A 22,416-nucleotide genomic window follows, 5' to 3' on the forward strand; every position below is an offset into this window, starting at 1 on the left:
CTATCATTACCATTTTGGATATTCAGAATCATTATCTAATTTTCTAAATTTAACATGAACTGCAAAGTCCAAACACAAGTGGCGTTGATTAAACCTTGCACAAGACCCAAGACTCTGGCAACATCCTCCAAGCAGGATCGAACGGGGAGGGGGAGGGGGAGGGAGATGGGGAGAGACCAGTCAAACTAAGGCACATTCCTCCAGGAGCAGTGAGCGAGAGGGAGAGAGAGAGACCAGTCAAACACAGCCAGACTGTGCTTAACACCTGCTGAGCCTTCTGCACTCATCCTCATTGATTTCAATCTTGCTCGACACTTTAATCAGCAACATCAGCAAGGAATGGAGCCAATCATGGGCTTGTACCCCATCTTCAGGCTTCATGCCCTCCAGGCCACATACTCTGCTTGAAACATTACCAAATTCCCTTCAAGCCACCAAAGCACCAAATCGCTCAACTGTCCCAAAAACACACCAAAGTGTGTTCCAATAGCAGAAGAATCATATTTGAAAGAAGTAGTAAAAGTAAAAGTAGTAGTTTCGTGAACTATCTGAAGGACATCGCCTTTGGTTCACATTGTTCGATGGCGCCATCTTTTTTAGAGGGATATGTACTAAATTTTGGCAAATGAAAAAAGTTTGAGGGCTCCATCGTCAGCATCGACAAGTTGGCCCAAAGTATCCATTTCCATGCTATATTGCTCTATGGTAGAATTTTGAGAAATTAGAGGATTTAAAACAAGCATCAATATACACCCTAGCTAAGAGAATCAAAGCATTTGTAAAACTGATTATATTCTGATGCAAACTAAGCAAGTTACACTTCAGAGCATAAATCTACAGATTTATAAGGTACTTCAGGCTTATTTAATTATAATGGCACAGGGAGGCCACTTAGTCCGCCCAGTTTATGCCCGTTCCTAGTAAAGCAATTCCAACAGTCCCATTTCTCCTCCAACTTACTCTCTCACATCAGCAAAACAATTCTCTTTGATTCTTTTGCCACGTACATTTAGGTGGGTTTTCGACTTGACAGCTCATTCATAATCGAATGGATGAAAACTTTGCATTAAAAAGTAATTTACAGTAACCAATCTATCTGCCTAGCTTTGGGAATGGGAGGAAACATGATCACCCAGATGAAATACAAAGTCATGCAAGCCTAAGCACCAGACTGACAGTACCCAAGATCGGAATCAAATGCAGGTATCTGAAATGGTGTGGCTATTGTGCCACCATGCTGCATATCCTATCGAACATTCAATTTATTCTTGTATCAAGTGGTACAGGTAACTACAGGCAAAATATAAATACTTTTATGTATAGTATTGATGTTTATGTAGAATGCATATTTAATTAATACTTTAAGGAACTAAAAATATTGTTACAAACATTCATCAGTACAATTTAGTATTTATTATTACAAAATATAAGTGCATACTCATCATTTTGCAGGCAAACGTATCTTGGACTAGGAACAAGCATAACCCTAACATTTTCCAATTTTCCTTTCACGATGTGCATAAATTGGTCAAGATGACTAGAAGGTAGTTTTGTAGTATAAGTCAGGAAAGCATCATCAAAATTTATGCAGAGGGTCTGAGGTAAAAAACGGTTTCCAAATGCCAGACGACCCTAATAAAAAAAAACCTTATTAGTAGAACCGAACTAATCATCTGTTTTCAAAGCAGCACACTCAAGCACATGTCATAAGTTTATCAAAGAACAATAAGCTGCAAACTCTCAAGAATAATGAGATTTAACATTTTTATTCATATATAATGTTAAAAATGACAGAAGATGGAGTTAAAAGTTGGATAACTTTTCTAAATATTTGTACTGTGGTTTCCCCATTCATGTATCATTATAATCCACAATTGGCCTCTAAGTCAGTAATTCTACAACTTGTGCAATGTTTAGCTGAAGAAACTGCTAGGGAGGATAGGATTCAAGTTTATAGGACATTGGGCTCAGTTATGAAGCAAAATGTTCTACTCAAAGTACAAAAATTAGTCCCATTTCTTTCTTTTTTTAAAAAAATTTTTATTCGTTTTTCAAAACATTTTACAAATTAAAAACCCCAAATCCCAATGAGGAGCATTAATACAGTGCAAAATTCAGCATACAATAACAATATGCTACAAAGGAAGAGAATTTAACAGAAAAGCACCTAAATTAAAGACAAGTGAGCTTAGTGTCCTCCCCAAGCCCCACAACACAAGAAAAAAACAACAACTCCAGACCAACCACCACACAGTATAAAGAGTATAAGTCCAGACAGTCAAACTCCCAGACTGTGAATACACTTAGCAACAGAGGATAATAATGCCTACTACCAGAAAAAAAAAGGGAGCTGAAAGCAAGGGACCGAAAAGAAGAAGAAGAAATAAACAAAAAACCCTAGTCAAGAGGAAGGTTATGAAAGTACTCGATAAAAGGTCCCCAGACCTTATGGAACTTTAGATCCGAATTAAGAACTGAATAATGAATTTTTTCGAGGTCCAAGCAGGCCATAATGTCGTTAAGCCATTGCGCATGAGTGGGCGGGGCAACATCTCTCCATCTAAGGAGGATCAAGCCTCTAGCCAGGAGAGAGGCAAAGGATAGTATTCGGCATTTGGTCGGACCCAGACATAAATCTGTCTCGCCCCAAAAACCGAACAGAGCAATTAAGGGGTTTGGTTCTAGGTGCTGATTCAGAATACCCGATAATGTAGTGAAGACATCTTTCCAGAATTTCTCCAAGCTAGGACAGAACCAGTACATATGGATGAGAGAGGCCACGCCCCTCTTGCATTTATCACAGAGCGGACTAATGCCAGGGTAGAATCGAGATAGTTTAGATTTAGACATATGGGCTCTATGAACAATCTTAAACTGTAAAAGGCAATGGCGACCACAAAGAGAGGTTGAGTTAACCGATTTGAGAACTGAGTCCCAGCTCTCCTCGGATAAGGAGATATTTAAATCCTGCTCCCAGGCTATTTTAATTTTATCCACAGGGGCCCGTCGTAAGGCTGCTAGTTTATCTCAGATAATTGATATTAAACCTTTACCTAGTGGATTAATGGAAAGAAATAGGTCCATAGCATTTTTCACAGGCATTTCAGGAAAGTTAGGAATTAAAGGAGCAATAAAGTGTCGGATTTGGAGACATCTGAAAAAATGAGCGTTAGGCAGGTTGAACTTAACAGAGAGCTGCTGAAAAGAAGCAAAGCGATTATCAATGAAAAGATCTTCAAAATGTCTAATGCCCTTCCTATACCAAACATGGAATGCTGAATCGTACGTAGTAGGTAAAAAAAGGTGATTATATGCGACAGGGCTAGAAACGGAAAACCCCTGGAAACCATAGCATTTCCTGAACTGAGCCCATATACGCAAAGTGTGTCTAACAAGAGGATTAGCTATTGATCTGGGCAGACTACTAGGGAGTGCAGAGCCAAGAAGTGCAGAGATAGATAATTCTTTAGTGGAGCTCAACTCCACTGCCACCCAGTTAGGGCACTCGGGTTGGCTATGGAAGAAAGACCAGAAGGTAGCACAACGTATATTAGCTGCCCAATAATATAAGCGAAGGTTAGGTAAAGCCATGTCACCCTCTTTTTTAGATTTTTGGAGATGGATTTTATTAATTGTAGAGCGCTTATTCTGCCACAGATATGACAAAATAATAGAGTCTAAGGAATCAAAAAAAGATTTAGGAATAAAAATTGGGATAGATTGAAATAGGTATAAAAACTTGGGGAGAACATACATTTTAACAACATTAATACGACCTACCAAAGACATAGATAGAGGTGACTATTGTACCAGACTCAGTTTTATAGCATATGAAAGATTGACAAAGATTTCACGAAAGAGATCTTTAAACTTCCTTGTGACTGTAATTCCAAGATAAGTAAATTGATTATGGACTACTTTAAAAGGGAGATCACGAAATATTAGTTCTTGTGCTTCTTTGTTAATTGGGAAAAGTTCACTCTTATGTAAATTAAGTTTATAGCCAGAGATCTGGCTAAACTGGTCAAGAAGTGAAAACATTAGAGGTAAGGATGTAGACGGACTTGAGAGAAAGAGTAATAAGTCATCAGCATAGAGAGAAACTTTATGCTCAACACCCCCTCTCCAAATCCCGGTCAATTCAGGACAGTTTTGAAATGCTATCGCCAGAGATTCTATAGCCAAATCAAAGAGAAAGGGACTTAAGGGGCATCCCTGACGGGTGCCACGTTTGAGATTAAATACTTGGGATTTCTGAAAATTAGTTAAAACAGAAGCAGTAGGACACAGGTACAGCAATTGGATCCAAGAGATGAAACTTTGGCCGAGGTCAAATTTTTCTAAGACTGCAAAAAGGTAGTTCCACTCTATACGATCAAATGCTTTCTCCGCATCGAGGGAAATAACACATTCAGGAGTCCCAGTTGGAGCTGAGTATAAGATATTATATAGACGCCAAATGTTAAAAAAAGGGAGACGGTTTTTAATAAAGCCTGTTTGGTCATCAGAGATAATGGAGGGAATAACGGTTTCTAATCTATGAGCCAACACTTTAGCTAAGATCTTTACATCAACATTGAGCAGAGAGATCGGCCTGTACGAGGAACACTCTGTTGGGTCTTTGCCCTTTTTTAAAAGAAGAATAATAGATGCCTCATTGAAAGAGGGTGGCAATTTGCCGTAATTAAACGAGTCAGATAATACTGAAAGTAACTGAGGAGAAAGAAGTGAGGAGAATGATTTATAAAATTCTACAGGGAACCCATCAGGTCCAGGAGATTTCCCTGAGGACAGTGCAGAAATTGCAAAAGATATTTCTTCTGATGATATAGGCGCATTGAGTTTGGCTTTGAAATCAGATGAAAGTGAGGGGATATTCAGATTCTGTAAAAATTGATCAACAGAGATATTGCCATTCAGAGATTCAGAGGAATAAAGCCGAGAATAAAAATTTTTAAATGCTTCATTAATTTCTAAATGATCCGATGTAAAGTCTCCGTTCTCCTTCCGGATCTTTGTAATATGTTGTTTGGCTTTGGAACGCCTCAGCTGATTGGCTAGGAATTTACCAGACTTATCCCCATGAATGTAAAAGCGACTCTTGCTTTCGAGAAGTTGGCGTTCGACAGGTTGAGTGGACAGAAGGTTAAATTTAGTTTGGAGTTCAACGCGCTTCTTGTATAATTCAGGGTTCTTAGTTTGGGCATATATTTGATCCAAATCTTTAATCTGGTTAATGAGGTCAGATCGATCTGCACGGGATCTTCTGTTGAGATTTGCTATGTAAGAGATTATTTGACCCCTCAGATATGCTTTCATGGCATCCCAGACAATCTGGGATGGCACTTCAGGTGATGTATTAGTGTTAAAATAAAAGGTTATCTGATCCTTAATAAATTTTACAAAATCATCATCCGATAATAAAGTTGAATCAAACCGCCAGTGTTTATTCCTCTGAGGGAGACCAGGAAAGTTCAGAGAGAGGGTAATTGGGGCATGGTCAGAAATCAGTATACTCTGATAGTCACAAGAGTGGACAAATGGGATAGGTTGGTTATCGAGTAAGAAATAGTCAATTCTAGTGAAGGTATGGTGAACATGTGAGAAAAAAGAATAATCTCTCTCCGTAGGATGGAGGAAACGCCATATATCAGAGATACCAAAATTAGAGAGAAACGATTGGATAGCTAAGGCAGATTTAGTAGGTGATCTGGTAACAGAGAACGATCGATCCAGTTTAGGATCCAACCAACAGTTGAAGTCACCACCCAGTATAAGAGAGTATGAGTTTAAGTCTGGTAGTGAGGAAAAAAACCGTTCAAAAAAGTTAACATCATCAAAGTTGGGGGCATACAGGTTTGCTAGTGCAACTTTAGTGTTATATAGTTTACCAGAAACAATAATAAAACGGCCATTTGTATCAGATATTTTATTATGGAGTTCAAAAGGAATATTTGAGTTAATAAGAATGGAGACTCCCCTAGCTTTAGCGGCAAAGGATGAATGAAAATGCTGACCCGCCCACTTTGACAGAAGCCGGGAGTTATCAAAACAACGAATATGAGTTTCTTGAAGGAAAGCAATGTCAGCTTTGAGTTGTTTAATATGTGAGAATACCTTCCTCCTTTTAACAGGGTGATTCAATCCTTTTACATTCCAGCTCACGAATTTAAGTGCACTAGCCATTATCAATTACTAATGCATAAAAGGCAGCAGGCATATAAAAAGTCAAGCAGTATAATAGCAGTCTGGGAGCAGAGATGTAAACATAGATTCGTAAAATCAAAACATATACATGTCCTGAGCAATAAAGAAAAACAATAAATACAGTGAGTGATGTTGGAACTGGAAAATCCACCCCACCCACACAACCCAAAACTAGACGGCTACCAAAACAAGTAGCTAGCTCTACCAAAAAAATTAACCCAAATACAACTTCCAGATCTGTGTCATTAACAACAGTTCCGTATAAATACTACAGCAAATAGTAACTAGTTTATGCACTAGAAAACATAACTACAGATTAGAACACCTTCTGCAGAAATATAAAACTTAATACAGAGAAAATCGGAAGAAAACCAAAACTAACCTACCCGCGAAAAATTATAGAAGAATAAAGTAAGAGAAAGGGAAAAAAAAAGGAGAGGAAGGGGAAAATTATAGATTCAAGACGAGTATTTATCAACCATTTACAGAGGAGAGAAAAAAATTCAGAGATTAGAAAAAAGGGGTGAATAAATAAATAAATAAATAAATAAATATTTAAAAAAGGAAAAATAAATCAGCAATTAAACTGTGAACCAACAAACAGGGAGGCCTTCACTAAAGACTTCGAACCTCCAAAACAAGTTAGAGTCAGTTGTAGAACTCTGTAGATAAAGTTATACAAGAAAAAAAATAGATTACACACACACCAAATCCCGGGAGAGATTATCAACAGCCCTTAGAGTTTCAATGAATAATGTCTGAGTGATTCAAGTAAAGTCTGAGTCCAGAAAAAGTAATTTTACTACGAGGAGTACTTATCCACCATTTTAGGAGGTCCGATCAGATTCCGAAGATGACTGGATAGCCGGAAGACTTGCCACAAATGCTTCAGCTTCCTTCACTGATTTGAACCACTTGTATTTTCCAGTATTAAGCTTGATTCGTAGATCGGCAGGAGTACGAAGAGAGGGTTTGAAACCACGTTCAAAAAGCACTTTCATTGCACCTTTAAACTCAGCGCGCATCTTTAAGGTCTGGGGTGCAAAATCTTCCACAAAGCAAATGGTTATATCCTAGAAAGTAAAAGACCCCCTGCGACGTGCCTCTACAATTAGACTGTGTTTTACCTGGTATTGATGGAAGCACAAGATTACTGGTCGCGGGCGGGAGCCCAGAATTCCGGGGGGAACGTAAACTCTGTGTGCCCGTTCGAGCTCGGGCGGGTTCGGAAGCAAATCTTTCCCGAATATCTCACAGAGAAACCTGGCGAAAAACTTCACGGTTGGTCCATGTTCGGTCACCTCTGGCAATCCAAGAGTTCTAAGATTGCAGCGTCTGCTGCGATTTTCGAGATCCACCATTTTGGAAAGGAGTTTGTTACATTTTTCCTCTAAGCTGGAACGCAGAGTCTCCAAGTATCGAACACGACTTTCTAAATCTTCAGAAGTCGAATCGATGCGAGATAGGTGTTCGGCATGCTTGTCCACTTTATCGTTGATCCGATCCAGTTTGTCTTCCAACTGTTTGAAAGCGGTTTTAAATTCCTTTAAAATTTTGTCTCGGAGCTTTCCGAGCGCAGCCAGGGTCTCGTCTGAAAGAGCCGGAACTTCCTTTCTCCCGGATTTAGAACTCTTGCTAGACATTGTAAGTTAGATATGTTCACAAGCAAGTAAGAGATACCGAAAAAATTCCTAACTAAGGTTTAAAAAATGGAGACATTTAGTGCAAAGATAGCAACAGTAACAGAACAAAAGTTCGGAGCAGCTAAACAATCGCCATCTTACCGGAAGTCCCCCATTTCTTTTAAGGCACTGCCCTTTTAGGGATGTTACCCAGAGTAGAACAATGAACCTCAGGGTGAAATTAAGAAAAACTACATTGAAGACTAAAGTGAAGCAGCATTAAAATACTGGGTAGCTTAGAAAGAGGATGGTTAAAACAGGGCAAGTGTGAAACATTCTGCCTATGCACAATATGTAAAATTAGGTTAACAAGAGCAAAGATTTTTTCCAAAAACAAAAGAACAATTGAGGGTTAATATATCTGCTATAAGTAAGAAAATAGCAGATGTGACAGCACTGATCAAATAAGGTATTCCATCACAGGAAAATAACAGTATATTTGAGGTATCAAAAATTAAGTGTAGTATTATCCAGCAGACATATGGAAAAGACCAAAAAATGAAAAGCAAATTTAAGACATCATCACAAAAAGTATGATACTTTGTTACTCAAAATGGCACTAGAAATTCTTGCAAATGAAATTACAAGAGTATACTCACTGTATTAACATCAACTTTAATCACTGGGATGAGTGATCGCCAGGATGATGAAGGATCTTGTGTTTCAGTTGTAATGCTGTGAAAACAATTGTAAGGTACATAAACTTCCATCGTCCACTACTCAAAAAAAAACATGAAAGGAGTCATGGAGATGGTTGCACAGCACAGAATCAGGCTGTTCAGCCCACCCCATCCATGCCAAACTAGTTGCCCATCTGCATTAACCTTACTTGTCAGAACTAAGTCTGAATCCTTCTGTACCTATCTAAATGCCTTTTTATCCACCAGCTCCTCTCATGACGAATTCTATTTTAAGGCCTGACATACAAGATGAGCAGACTAATTGCTTATGAAATTGGCTTGCCGATGGTTGCGGTGATGGGGGGGGTGGGGGCTGATAGAAGGGTGTTTTTTTTAAGTCTGATCAATGGTACACTGCAGGGATCACTACAGGTATCCTGGCTGTTTGTGAAATTCATTAATAACTTGAATGTAAATGCAGCAAATATGTTAAGTTTGCAAACAATATGAAAATTGGAGGCATGTGGATAGTGAGGAAATGCACACAAGACTACAAACAGATATTGATCGGATGGCAAGTTGGGCATAGTACTGGCAGATGTAATTTAGTTCCAACAAATGCAACATGATGCATTCTGAGTCAGACACAGAATATAGAACAGTAAAGAATATTGATGAAGAGAGAAATGCTGGAATTCAAGCCCATAGTTCCCTGAAAGTGGCAACATCACTAGATAGGGCTGTTGAAGGAAGCATATGGTGTACTTGCTGTTGAGACATTAAGTTGCAATTTACACAGTGCAGGAAAGACAGATATGGTTATGCCAGAGCGAGTGCAGATTAGATTTACCAGGATGTTGCCTGGATTAGATATGCAGAAATTTTAGATAGGTCGGGTTTATTTTTCCTGGAGACTAGGTAGTGACCTGATAGAGGTATATTAAATTATAAGAGTCATACATGATAGATGATCAGAATCCTTTTACCAGTGTAAGGGTAGCAAAGTCAAGAGAGCGTTGGTTTAAAATAAGTGGAGTCTTAAAGGAGATTTGAGGGAAAGGCGTCTTTTACACAGAGTATGGGTGATATCTGGAACTTGCTGCCAGAGGAGATGGTGGAGGCACATTCATTCACTATAAATAAGAGACATTTTGATGGGCACTTAGATATTTAAGGCAAAGAAGGATAGAGGAATAACTTAGAGGAGGAAAAGGTTTGGCATGGACACAAAGGGCCAGGGACCAGTTTCTGTGCTGTTCAACTCTATGACTATTAAGAATAAAAAATGAGAAAAAACAGAATATTTCTGACTTTGTATTCTGTGCTGCATCAACGTGGTTCAATTCAGAGCACAATTTTCTTTGAATCATGAATTTCCAAGTTCAATTTCCATTTCAGAGACTCGTTTTTGTTTTGGTAATCAATGCACAGGCATGGGAACTAGTTATAGGAGTACATACACATGTCAAGTATTAAGGAAGTATATTAATAGTATCCATACCTTTCAAGTTTAGACTTTGCTTTCTCCCTACTCTTTTTGATCTTTGCATTTTCACTTTTAGGAATGATTGTTGGTTCCAATCCAAAGAGTTCTTGCAAATGTGCGTACAGGTCATAACGATTGTAAACATGGAATTCAAACCCATTCACTGTTATATATAATCTGGTTTCTGCTTTTGGATCTAAAACAAATGGAAGTACTGGTTGCAGTAACATATAAAATGTCATTGTTTAAAACCGAAACTGAAAATCTGCAGTTTTTAAGAAAAAACTGAAAGAAGGCAACACAAATTCATAAAATATATGACAGCAGAAGATCATTCAACTCATTGTACCCACGCAAGCCAAACAAAAAGGGACTTAACCCACCTTTCACCCTTCATTTTCTAGTCCTACAGGTTATGGCATATGAAGTATCCACTAGACAGCTAATAAATTGTGATGATATATTCAAATTCCACCCCCCATCAAGTAAGGTAGCTTCATTCACTACCACTCAAGTAACCTTAAATTTTCCTACAGGTATAAATATTCACTAACAACCCTCTTATTAGCATATATGGGCCTCTCAATTTTATTCATTTTAATTAGGTCCAAAGGACACCAAGCAATCTTTCCTCATAATTAATCTTCTTGAGCTTTCATAAAACTTGTTTGTATCTCCTCTGTATGCAATCTAGTGCTTATCTGCTCATTTTACATTCTGGGATGTACAAATTAGCAATGATTTAGCTCCAAAGTAAATACTGTCGTAATTTACTTGGGGTTATTCTTAATAAGTTGCTTTATTAAACACAAATTCTTTTTCCAATCACTTTTTTGTGAATACAACATTCCCTTCAAACAGAATAAATATATACAAGATTAAAGATAATGGTTTCTCCCAACTCTTCCCCAGCAAGAGGTGCAGATAGTTTCAATGATTACCGCAAACCGACATGAGTTTTCTTTTGGATCCAATTCATATCAATACAAGCTTTTACTCCACCACAATATGCTTTCCTCTTTCTTTCATTGGAAAAAATCAGTTAGGAATAAACTAAGAAAAATGCTGAGTTATTAATTACAAAATGAATTTAAAATTTTAACAAGCAACATGTTTGAAAACAAACCATTCTAAGCATATGATAATTATCTAAAATTTTAAAGTCCAACAGTTAAGATATACTAGAAGTAAATCACAGCTTATGATTAAAGGAATTATGAATCTTAACTCAAGGGTTAGTAAAGTATAACAAAAAGAAAAGGACACTTTCTAATTAAACAGTCAAATGTGCACATGTTGGAGCTCATCTTGAACTTCTCTGTCACTCATGTGCTGGGCCCTCGGTCAATGTGAAGCACACACCACCTTCAGTACGTTGTTTCAATCCATCTCGAACAAACGGGCCTCCCAGCAGATCGTATTGGACCAGTTCTCCCCAGCGTCTTCTTTCCATCTCCTCTAGAACAAAAGCCCTAACCCTAACCTTAGTGTCCCTCACCAGAGAAACCTTGCCTTCAATTCAACCATCCTAATTGGATGGCACAGATTTCTCCTCATCTCTTATCTTCAATAACCCAAACAAGCATGAAAACGGAACAGACTGCTCTTACAGAACTACCAGAAGGAAGTACATACAGCATAACAGTAAAAGTATGAACCAGGGCATTACAGTACCATCTCCCTTTATGATGAACAAGGTAAAAATAATAAAACAAATTAATGGAATTTTGCATGATTTGTCAGTACCTTGAGGTTAATAAAGAATGGGCTCACAATTACACGAAACTACAGAAAATTACGTATAGAAACAAACTAGTTGAGCAAATTCACTAAGCTGGCAACTATTTAAGGAGCAAATATACCATGACAGGTGGAGAAAAGGGGAACATATATCCATTAATGTATCTGTGTTAAGCCTATACCAAACCATTAACTTAATAACCCATACTACGACTTCTGAGTTAGGAATAAACTACTGTATAAATATAATAACTAATTATGGTAGTAGAAACTCACCATGCTGCTTCTGTTTGGGATTGTACATTTTCCACCAACGAAAGATAAGAAATCCATCTTGGATTCTGACAGAACAAACATTGTAAAAGAATATAATCCATTACAAGAATCCAGTTGAATACAGCAGATACATAGTAATATAAAAACTGCTAACCTTGTGATCGTGCTACCTGCTCTTACCAAATCCAAAAGCTAAAACATGAGCAACAAAATAACATTCAGCCAGGTCCTGTCAATCTCAATCCATTAAATATTTCAACAGATGATGGAAGAGGAATAAAACTGAAAACTAAATATTCTAAGACACATTATGGCCAGTAACAGAATTAGGTTCCAAACCACCAATACATTCAAGTAAGGCACACTGTTTCAAATATCATAACTATGAAACAAAGTAATAACACTATCAAAACAAAAATGGAACAAATCAAGACAGGACATTCAAGAATAAGGTCAGATTAAACAGATAAGGAATCTAATTTTGAATCAGTAGTTTTCTATCCTGTACATGCATATACAAAACAAAATTGAGAGTCAGTGATTTTGCAAAAGAATACCAACCAATTAATACTGTGCTACAATATCTTGAACTTCAGAACTATTAACCCAAGAACCTAACAATATCCAGTCAACTCACTGTGATACAAGTGAAGGCTGCTCAAAATAATCAACGAAAAGCTGAACATTAATGAACTGTGACAACTGTTCGACACACTATCACAATTTAATGCTTTCTTATTGGTGACTGAATGGCAAAAAATTGGAGGGCAAGTATAAGCACATACCAGGAATTTGAAAAGTGAAGATGATCATTAGAAATTGAGGAAAATTACATACTAGCCAAATTAAATCAATTTGACTTATCTCACTGAAAATTATCAATTTCAGCTAATTTGCCCAACATTTCAACCTTGATGATTAATTTCTGGTTGACTATGTTCAACTTCACTATATTACTGTTGTGACATTCCCAGCAGAATATAGAACCAACCATGAACTTTTCAGTGGCTAATATTCAAATTGTACTGACATAAGTGGAACAAGACTACAGACTACAACTGACAGGAAATCTCAGAAGTTTAAAACAAATGCAAGTAGATTTGCTGCTTTAAATCTTACTGTCAAGCAGCCAGATACTCCTTAGGAGAAGGGAAGAACAAAAGAATGAAAAGGAAGATATTTCTCATGCTTCATTAATAAGAAAATTTAAAGAGTATTTCTGACAACAAACAAAGGTGACCACAAAATACCAATGTAGGCTAGAATGGAAAGTAAATTCCATCTTACCCAGGAATGCCAAAGAAGAGAAGAAAGTATCATGAAAAAAAAAGTATTACAGAGAAATTTAAAGTAATATTAGGAGTACTGTTTAAAACAAAATCAAAAATAAGAGAAAATGGGAATTTTTTCTATAAGTGAAACTATCAGAAAAAACATTTGAGGTAACATTTAAGAATGCATCTATTATACATTGGACATTTTATGACCTATCAATTGAAAGAGTATCAGGGAAGAAACTAATATCAACAAAATAACTTAAAGCAGGAGTATATAGCAGGATTACAGCCATCATTTATAACAAATGAGTTGCATCCCAGCTTCAGAAATGGAAATGATAGGAAGAAGGGCAGCACCATCAGACTCATCCTAAAATCCGAGGGACAGCTTTTTACAGAAAGGCAAATATCAGATGAAGGTAACCAGATTAAGCTTTTCTTAATCAAGTTTACCTTTGAAGAGAATGGCAGAAATAAGGGATGTAATAACAAAATTAGAAGACAGCAAATGCTCAAAGAACACCAAAATCAAGTTTGATCATGCTAACAAAAAGTTACTGTACCATGTATATTAAGAACATTAGGTTTCCCAATAGTATTGCCTGGATGCTAAAGATGGACTTCGCAATAGGGATAGCAATAGGATGCTTAAGAGATAGCTGCAGTGAGAAATGATCAGAGCTCAGAAGAATGTGCAGCAAATCAGTACAAGCAATGTTGAAAAGTACAAAACAAAAATCCTTAAGAAAAAGTAATACAGTGATTGTGGTAGATTTTAATGGTCTTAAGACCATAAGACAGAGGAACAGAATAAGGCCATCTGGCCTAAAGAGTCTGCTCCATCATTCAATCTTGGCTAATCCTTTTTTCCTTCCTCAAACCCTGTTCCCGGCCTTCCCCCCCGTAACCTTTGATGACATGTCCAATCAATAACTTATCAATCTCTGCTTTAAATACACCCAACAACCTGGGCTCCACAGCTGCACGTGGCAACAAATTCCACAAATTCACCACCCTTTGGCTAAAGAAATTTCTCCACATCTCTGTTTTAAAAGGGCACCCCTCTATCCTGAGGTTGTGCCATCTTGTCCTAGACTCTGCCACCATGGAAAACATCCTTTCGACATCTACTTTGTCTAGGCCAGGGGTATCAAACTCATTTTAGGTCACGGGCCAGATTGAGCAAAATGCAGCTTCATGCGGGCCAGATCAGTCGGACGTGTGCGAACGCAGCTTTCGTTGCCTCCGTTTTTTCAGCCTGCTCTCATGTGTCTCAGTCTCTGCTATAACTACAAAGTGTTTCACTTTACAAATTCCGTTTCTTATGAAGAAGACTGCCGAATAAACACTAAAAACCCTGAAAACCTGGTACCTGAATAAACTCAGCATTAGCCATATCATACGCCATAGGCGCTTCGATTACTGGGGCCAGCTTTAATAGTAATTAGATATTATCTCGCGGGCCAAAGATAATTCCACCGTGGGCCGGATTGTGCCCGCGGGCCTTGAGTTTGACATATATGGTCTAGGCCTTTCAACATTCGAAAGGTTTCCCCACATCTTTCTGAACTCCAGTGAGTACAGACCCAGAGACATCAAACGTTCCTCGTATGTTAACCCTTCTAATCCTGGAATCAACCTTGTGAACCTCCTTTGGACCCTCTCCAAGACCAGCACATCTTTTCTAGGATGAGGGGCCCAAAACTGTTCACAATACTCAAGATGAGGATTTGCCAGTGCCTTATAAAGCCTCAGCATCACAACCTTGCTCTTATATTCCAGATCTCTTGAAATGAATGCTAACATGGCATTTGCCTTCCTCACCACTTACTCAACCTACAAGTTAACCTTTAGGGTGTTTTGCACACGGACTCCCAAGTCCCTTTGCATCTCAGATTTTTGGATTTTCTCTCTGGTCAGAATTTTTTAATTTCTACTACCAAAGTGTATAACCATGCATTTTCCAACATTTTATTTCATTTGCCACTTTCTTGCCCATTCTCTTAATCGGTCCAAGTCTTTCTGCATCCTACCTGTTTCCTCAACACTACCTGCCCCTCCACCAATCTTCGTATCATCTGCAAACTTGGCAACAAAGCCTTTATTCCATCATCTAAATCATTTATATACACCATAAAAAGAAGTGCTCCCAACACCGATCCCTGCAGAACACCACTAATCACAGGGATCCTTTAATTCCCACTTACTGTCCCCTACTAATCAGCCAATGCTCTAACCATGTTAGTAACTTTCCTGTAATACCATGGGCAAATGAAATTGTTTGGAAAATTAAAACATATGCCACTGCTTGTAACGTGAATAAAAAGTCCACAAAAAGAGTGATTGATCAAACGACAACTAAGGTTTATATTCAATTTTAAAAGGAGGCATATATTACTGACAAGAAAAAGGATTGGGAAAGTTCTTGAAACAAAAGAATGAACAAAGTAGAGAGGAAAAGAATGAGAGCAAACTAACATAAGAAAATATTGCAAGATCTTCATGTTGAAAGAAAAGGAACATTCGGAGACTGTTGGAAATGAGAAGGTAATGAAATGGAAATTCCTGCTTATCAAGATAAGTGAAGAGAATGCCTTGGAGCAATTAAGGGATCTAAAAGGTGGCAATTTGCTTGAATGAAATTCATTAATATAGAGTGGCAATGGGCACTTGACATAGATTATACATTGCATGGTTAAAATAAAGGCTGCAGACAGCGGAAGTTTTAATAATGATATTCCAAAATTCAGTCATTGGAAACTAGCACTTTCAAGAAAGTAAAGAGGAAACACAAAACTACCATCTAATCACTCTAACATCAGCTGACAGGAAAATGCCAAAATCAATGAATCAAAACAAGGTAATAGCTCCTGAATTCAACATAATTTTATGAAAGTAAAATTCTAAATGACATGTTATAAATAGAACATTTGATAAGGTCCCAAATGAGAGGCTGTTCAAGGTAGTTCAGTTGTTTGGCATTCAAGATGAGGTAGTAAATTGGATTAAATATTGGCTTTGTGGGAGAAGTTAGAATGTGGTAGCAGATAGTTGCCTCTTTGACTGAAGGCAGTAGACAATAGGTGCAGGAGTAGTCCATTTGGATCTTCAAGCCAGCACTGCCATTCAATGTGATCATGGCTCAGCATCCACAATCAGTACTCTGTTCTTGCCTTCTCCCCATATCCCTTGACTCTGCTATTTTTAAGAGCTCTATCTAACTCTTTCTTGAAAGCATCCAGAGAATTGGCCTCCACTGCCTTCTGAGGCAGAGCATTCCATTGATCCACAACTCTCTGGGTGAAAAAGCTTTTCCTGAACTCCATTCTAAATGGCCTACCCCTTATTCTTAAACTGTGGCCTCTGGTTCTGGACTCCCCCAACATCTGGAACATGTTTCCTGCCTCTAGCATGTCAAATCCCTTAATAATCTTATATGTTTCAATCAGATCCCCTCTCATCCTTCTAAATTCCAGTGTATACAAGCCCAGTCGCTCCAATCTTTCAACATATGACAGTCCCGCCATCCCAGGAATTAACCTCATAAACTTACGCTGCACTCTCTCAATAGCAAGAATGTCCTTCCTCAAATTTGGAGACCAAAACTGAACATAATACTCCAGGTGTGGTCTGACCAGGGCCCTGTACAACTGCAGAAGGACCTCTTTGCTCCTATACTCAACTCCCCTTGTTATGAAGGCCAACATGCCATTAGCTTTCTTCACTGCCTGCTGACTAGTGGAGTGCCATAGGGACTGGAGGTGGGTCCGTTGTTGTTTGTCATCCAAATCAATTAACTGGATGATAATGTGTTTAACTGGATCAGCAAATTTGCAAAGACACCAAGACTGAGGGTGTAAAGGACAGTGAGGAAGACTATCAGAGCTTGCAGTGGGATCTGGACTAGCTGGAAAAATGGGCTAAAAATTGGCAGATAGAATTTGCACACTTATGCACACTGTCCATGACTCTTGAGAATTTACCTCATGTGACTGTTTCAATATAACTTGCATCCATTTTTCAATTTGCATTGCATCCATTCAAAGGAACTTTATAGTACAATAGTTTAACTTTCACCCTAAATATGAATCAGTTCCTACCTGATAGACACATCTTCATTGATATAATAAATTTCACGAAACATGACCTTTCCAGATAACACAGAGAATGAAAATGAACCTATTAAAAACAAACAGTTCATTACTTTATCTGTTATAGTTGTGTCAAAGGATCTGTTACACAAAATATGGAAAAACAAGATTTAATTTGGCATCTGTGTTCCAAACACAAGATTCAGTTCGAATAACAGTTCAACTAATTATAATATTCGAATGTTTCTAAATATAAATTTAATGGAGGGCAGATATAAAGTTATAAACTTCCTGAAAATATATTTCAATATTGGTGAATATTACAAATTTTAAATACAATTACTAGGAAACAAAGTTCTGAATGAAAGTAAAAAATTTCATGTTCATGTTTATCAGATGAATATATATTAATATTTCTGCAAGTAAGAAACAAACGACTTACCAATGTGGACGTATCCATTTTTATAGAGTCTATTGAGAACCTGAGTCAGGATCAGACCTAAATTACGGGAATTGTAGTAAGTCAAATAAATGATCCATCCGCATGATAGGATTGTGGCTATAAAGAGAGAAATTGTACAGTTCATGGTCTTTTTTTCCCCAAAATCACTCACATTCAATAAATAACTATTTAAAATACATTGATTGCAATGATCAAATAGATACACACAATCCTCGCAAACAGTAAATGATAAGAATGAATAACCAGATAATGAATTTTTGCCATATTTGCTTGTTCTGAATTTTCCATCAAATTGTTTCATTTATAAACTCACAGCATTGACATACACACTATAGAAAAATTGCACCAAATTTTTTCCAACAGAGATTATTAGTTTAAAATTATAGATCAGTCTTAATTCTAAATTATTTAGGATAATGACAATAAACGTTCAAAAGTTTCTGCATGTCACTCAGGGACTTGGACTATACAAGTGTTTTCTCGCATAACGATGGTTTTTTTTCCTCTCTCGCTAGTTTGAAAGTATTGGCTCCAGAGGAACATTGTCTCATTCAACTGTATCCATGTATGGTCTGAATGATAATTAAACTTGATTTGAAAAGTATCTGGATCAAAAAAGGCCAGTTTTTTCGTGATACAGAAATGATCCATTACAAATTACCTGATGTATAAGCATTGTTTTTAATAAATAAGAAATTCAATAACTATATACAGCAGAATTCTGGACTGAAAGTCTTGTTATACTAGTTCCATCAATCAGATAATTCAGAGAAAAATGGCATCTGTATAGGACAATCAACTAATGAAATATCCCATATATGGGATAACACAAGAAAGGAGAGGGAGGCATAACGCTATGTGAAAATTTAATTCATATAGCTTTCAGATGTCATCGAGCAACTTTCCTAAACAGTTAGCCTTGATTTGAAATCTGGCAAACTACATTACAGAATACATCATAATCCAGTTCAATACTCTTCCAAGTATGTTCCCCCAACAATGCTGCTGTTCTTCCACCACTTCAACAAAGTCAGTTGAACTCGGTAAATACGATCTGAACAGCAGTTTAGTGTTTTTCTTTCATCATCAGCCCTAATTCCTTCATCAGCTTAACAAAGCACACACTTATCTTGCCTCGAGATGGTTGAATTAAAATGATTTGCTCAGTCAGCCTTGATTCTGCAGGGTTGTGATGTAGGTGAAGTGGGTCTTAAGATTCCCATCTTCCTCAATGATTATCTTAATTATAATGGAGAACCAGATTGTGATAGTAAATGATCCCAAGGGTTGATTTGTATTAAATCAAAGAGTGAGAAGGGGAGGGAACGATGGTGGAAAGAGATCAGATAGAAAAACACCCAAGAATAAAGACACAAGGAAAAGGAAAAATCCAGTATATTTTTGTAGATGGCTCATTTTCTGTAAAGGATGGTGACAGAACCGGGTGTCGGATCTATGTGAGGGGAAAAGAACATAGAATTATAATGGTGAAAGCCCAATCAAAATTATCCTGAGGGAAATAGGAAGGCCAACAAGTTAGCAAAACAAGACACTTAATTGAAAAGGGCAGTTGCTGATTGAGGAAATCAGAAATCAGAAAGCAGAAGCAGCAACAGAATAAGGCTATGGCTTAACAGAGGAGCAAAAGAATTACAAAACTGACAGAAGGAGCATAGCCAGAAATGTACAAAGAGCTCAAGGGTACATTGACTGTTCATTTCCCTCCACAGATGCTGCCTGACCTGCTGAGTTCTTCCAGCTCTTTGTGGGTGCTGCTCAACATTTCCAGCATATGCAGAAACTTGTGTTTATGACTGAGTAGTCTTTAGTGACAGGACATTCGTGGTTCCAGAGGAGGAGACAAAACAAAATGATCTGCTGTATCATGACCTATGAGGACACTAGGGAGCTAAAAGTGCCCCAGAAAGGATAAAAGAAAGAGCAACATAATGGTACACCACGCTTTAACCCAAGATGAAGGAAATAATGTTTTGTGCTGCAATAGAATTAACCATAGCTAACTCTGTTGTAGTTGAACTTGTTTCAGGATCATTATATCTGATGAATACACCAGCATCAACATCTGAATACCCTGTGATCAAAAACAACTTTGCTCAATGTATCCAATTAATTCAAGATAACAAAGGGGAAATAGAAGACTTGAATTTGTATTATGAATGGTTTTACATGCATGGACATAACCTTGGGTATCCAGCAGGGTACATAGGTACATTTCTTAAATAACAAAATTCCAGAGGTGAACATTACCAATTATCCTAGAAGGGAGAATCATCAGACAGATTTTAGGCCTATTTATTGAGAAATCAGCAGGTAAAGAGGTGACATAGGGTCAGAGAATGTCAAATCTTTGTAGGTGGAGTTAAGAAATTTCAAGTCTGAAAAAACCATTATAGGAATCATGTATAGGTCTCCAAATAGTTGCCAAGATGTGGGGTTGGGATTGCAAAGGAAGCTGGAAAAGGCATGTAATAAGGGTAATGTCACAAAGACACACACAAGGCTAAAACATATACTAAATATGGTCATTGGACACAGGCCATGATTAGCACATACTTATTACAACTTGATGCACATCAAGTACCAAATTAGATATCAAACAAGCAGCTAAAATAATGGGTTGTGGAAAAGGTACAACTTAGAAGGCTTACACTAACCAATGGAGTACTGGGTCCCTATGACAATGGTAAAGGAAAGATTTATGTCAATGCAGTGTTCCACATTCCCTGATAAGGAAACAATCTTTGAAAAGGTTCACAATGTGGGCAAGTATCGGGATAATACCCAAGTATCCTTAAATTACCCACCAACTCATGCTGTTGTGAAAATGGTACTGGGAAATAGACATATCCTTATGTCATCAAGGAGCAGACAACTGAACTTGTCCAGAAGAAATAGTAAGATAGAAACTTACAAACTGTGGTTTCAGTATTTATGAAAATTGTTGTCTATTTTGCCTTTCTTGTAACATGGCTTGTAGGACAGACGCAAAATACTTGCTAAATACAAGTCATACCAAGGGATGTAAACAGTGCCATTTGGAAGGACATAATGTATTTAGTGGTTAACATAGTAACAATGGAAAGCCTCGTGATTCAACACACTGATGTGTTGAGTTATGTCCTCACCGAATTGTTACCAATTACACACTTGACTGCAAACTGGACACAAGTTGCAGGAGAGGCAAGGAAAATAATCCATCGATGGACTAAACACTAAAGCAATTAAAATGCATGCTACTAAGTCCAGAAAGGAATTAAGATCTGCAAGGACAGTGGAAGTACGCAAGCCAGATGTCTTTGTCATTACCATGTGGTTGAAGAAATGGAGGCTAACATTTTATAATACTGTTTGTGCAACCACCGTTTGTGAACAGGCTCTTGCACAGGGGATGGATAGATTCCCATATTACTAAGTCAGTCATCCTCCAGATATATTTAAACTCTTATGCTCCCCCTTGGTTCAAATCTGATTCTGTCAACTTTATGCTGTCTTTAGTCTCACTGTTGTTATGATACCAGCCCCCTCCTTCCTGAGAATCGCAAGATCGCTATTAATTCGGGTCTTGGACCCAGGAAATGAGAGAGAATGCAACGGATTTGACCATTGTTCTTAGAGACACCTGTGTGAGTTGCGACTCTATACTACGTGCCAGCTATCAGGGACATGGACACCCTCGGGCAATGTGGGGTGGGGATTGTATCACTCTACCTTGATTGACATCTACAACTCTGCAAGTCAAGATAAAAAGGGGACTGCAGGAGGCAGTACCCCAGCGACGCACCAGAAGGAGACACCATTGCTCATCGCTCCCATGATGACGGGAAGCCGTTCAGGAGCCACGTGTGATTCGGTTCCCCTATCTTGGGGAACGAGTGGCTGATAACCCCGAAAAGGACTTCGAACTGACAACGGGGAACCCACATTTCCGATTCAACGATTTGAGTCCAAAAGGCTGGCAAGTTTATTTTCTCACCAAAATTCTTTCTCTCTCCAACCAGTGAAAACCCAGCGGTCCCCAAACGGCTAAAAGCCTTCATGAACTGGCAAGACTTTTATATTTACATTGGACACTATTTTTACCCCTAGACCAAACGATAGAGCCACTTCTTATTGTTGACTATTACTATACCTGCGCTTTAGATTGAGTATTGACGACGTATGTTATCTGAATGTTTGTATTAACCTTACTTTTGTGCCCCTTTATAAATAAAAACGTTTAAAAATAGTACCATCAGACTTCAGCAGACCTCTCTATCTTTTCTGGTAAGTGACCCAGTTATGGGTTTCGTAACACTGTCTTCCATGCTTCTTCACTCTAAACTTCCAGTCACTGGTTACTGAGTACCGGCTATCAATCCTTGAAAGCAAGGGGATAAGCTTACATAATTGTGTATGGACTAAACTGTGATGGTGCTAAGTTTTAATAGCATATTGTTTATATGGCCTGGAGAAGTGCATCTCATTTCAGAACCCCAATGTCCATATTTTGACCTATGTGCTTGCCATAAATGTATGGCCAGGTGGTTACTGTTCCCACAGAAGAAAATGATTTT

General features: G+C 37.8%; 1 protein-coding gene across 6 annotated transcripts in view; it reads right to left on the reverse strand.

Moving 5' to 3' along the window:
- Positions 1-22,416, reverse strand: part of kiaa1109 (KIAA1109 ortholog) — a 447,188-nt gene that overhangs the window by 399,855 nt on the left and 24,917 nt on the right. For all 6 annotated transcript variants that reach the window (XM_073042844.1, XM_073042847.1, XM_073042845.1 and 3 more), the window contains exons 4-9: positions 17,822-17,938; positions 17,389-17,467; positions 12,012-12,076; positions 10,011-10,191; positions 8,489-8,564; positions 1,439-1,632 (exon numbers count right to left, since the gene is read on the reverse strand). In XM_073042844.1, the coding sequence (XP_072898945.1) occupies positions 1,439-1,632; positions 8,489-8,564; positions 10,011-10,191; positions 12,012-12,076; positions 17,389-17,467; positions 17,822-17,938 (712 nt within the window). The remainder of the gene's footprint in view (positions 1-1,438; positions 1,633-8,488; positions 8,565-10,010; positions 10,192-12,011; positions 12,077-17,388; positions 17,468-17,821; positions 17,939-22,416) is intronic.

The sequence above is a fragment of the Hemitrygon akajei genome, chromosome 4, assembly GCF_048418815.1.
Source record: "Hemitrygon akajei chromosome 4, sHemAka1.3, whole genome shotgun sequence".
Lineage (NCBI taxonomy): Eukaryota > Metazoa > Chordata > Chondrichthyes > Myliobatiformes > Dasyatidae > Hemitrygon > Hemitrygon akajei.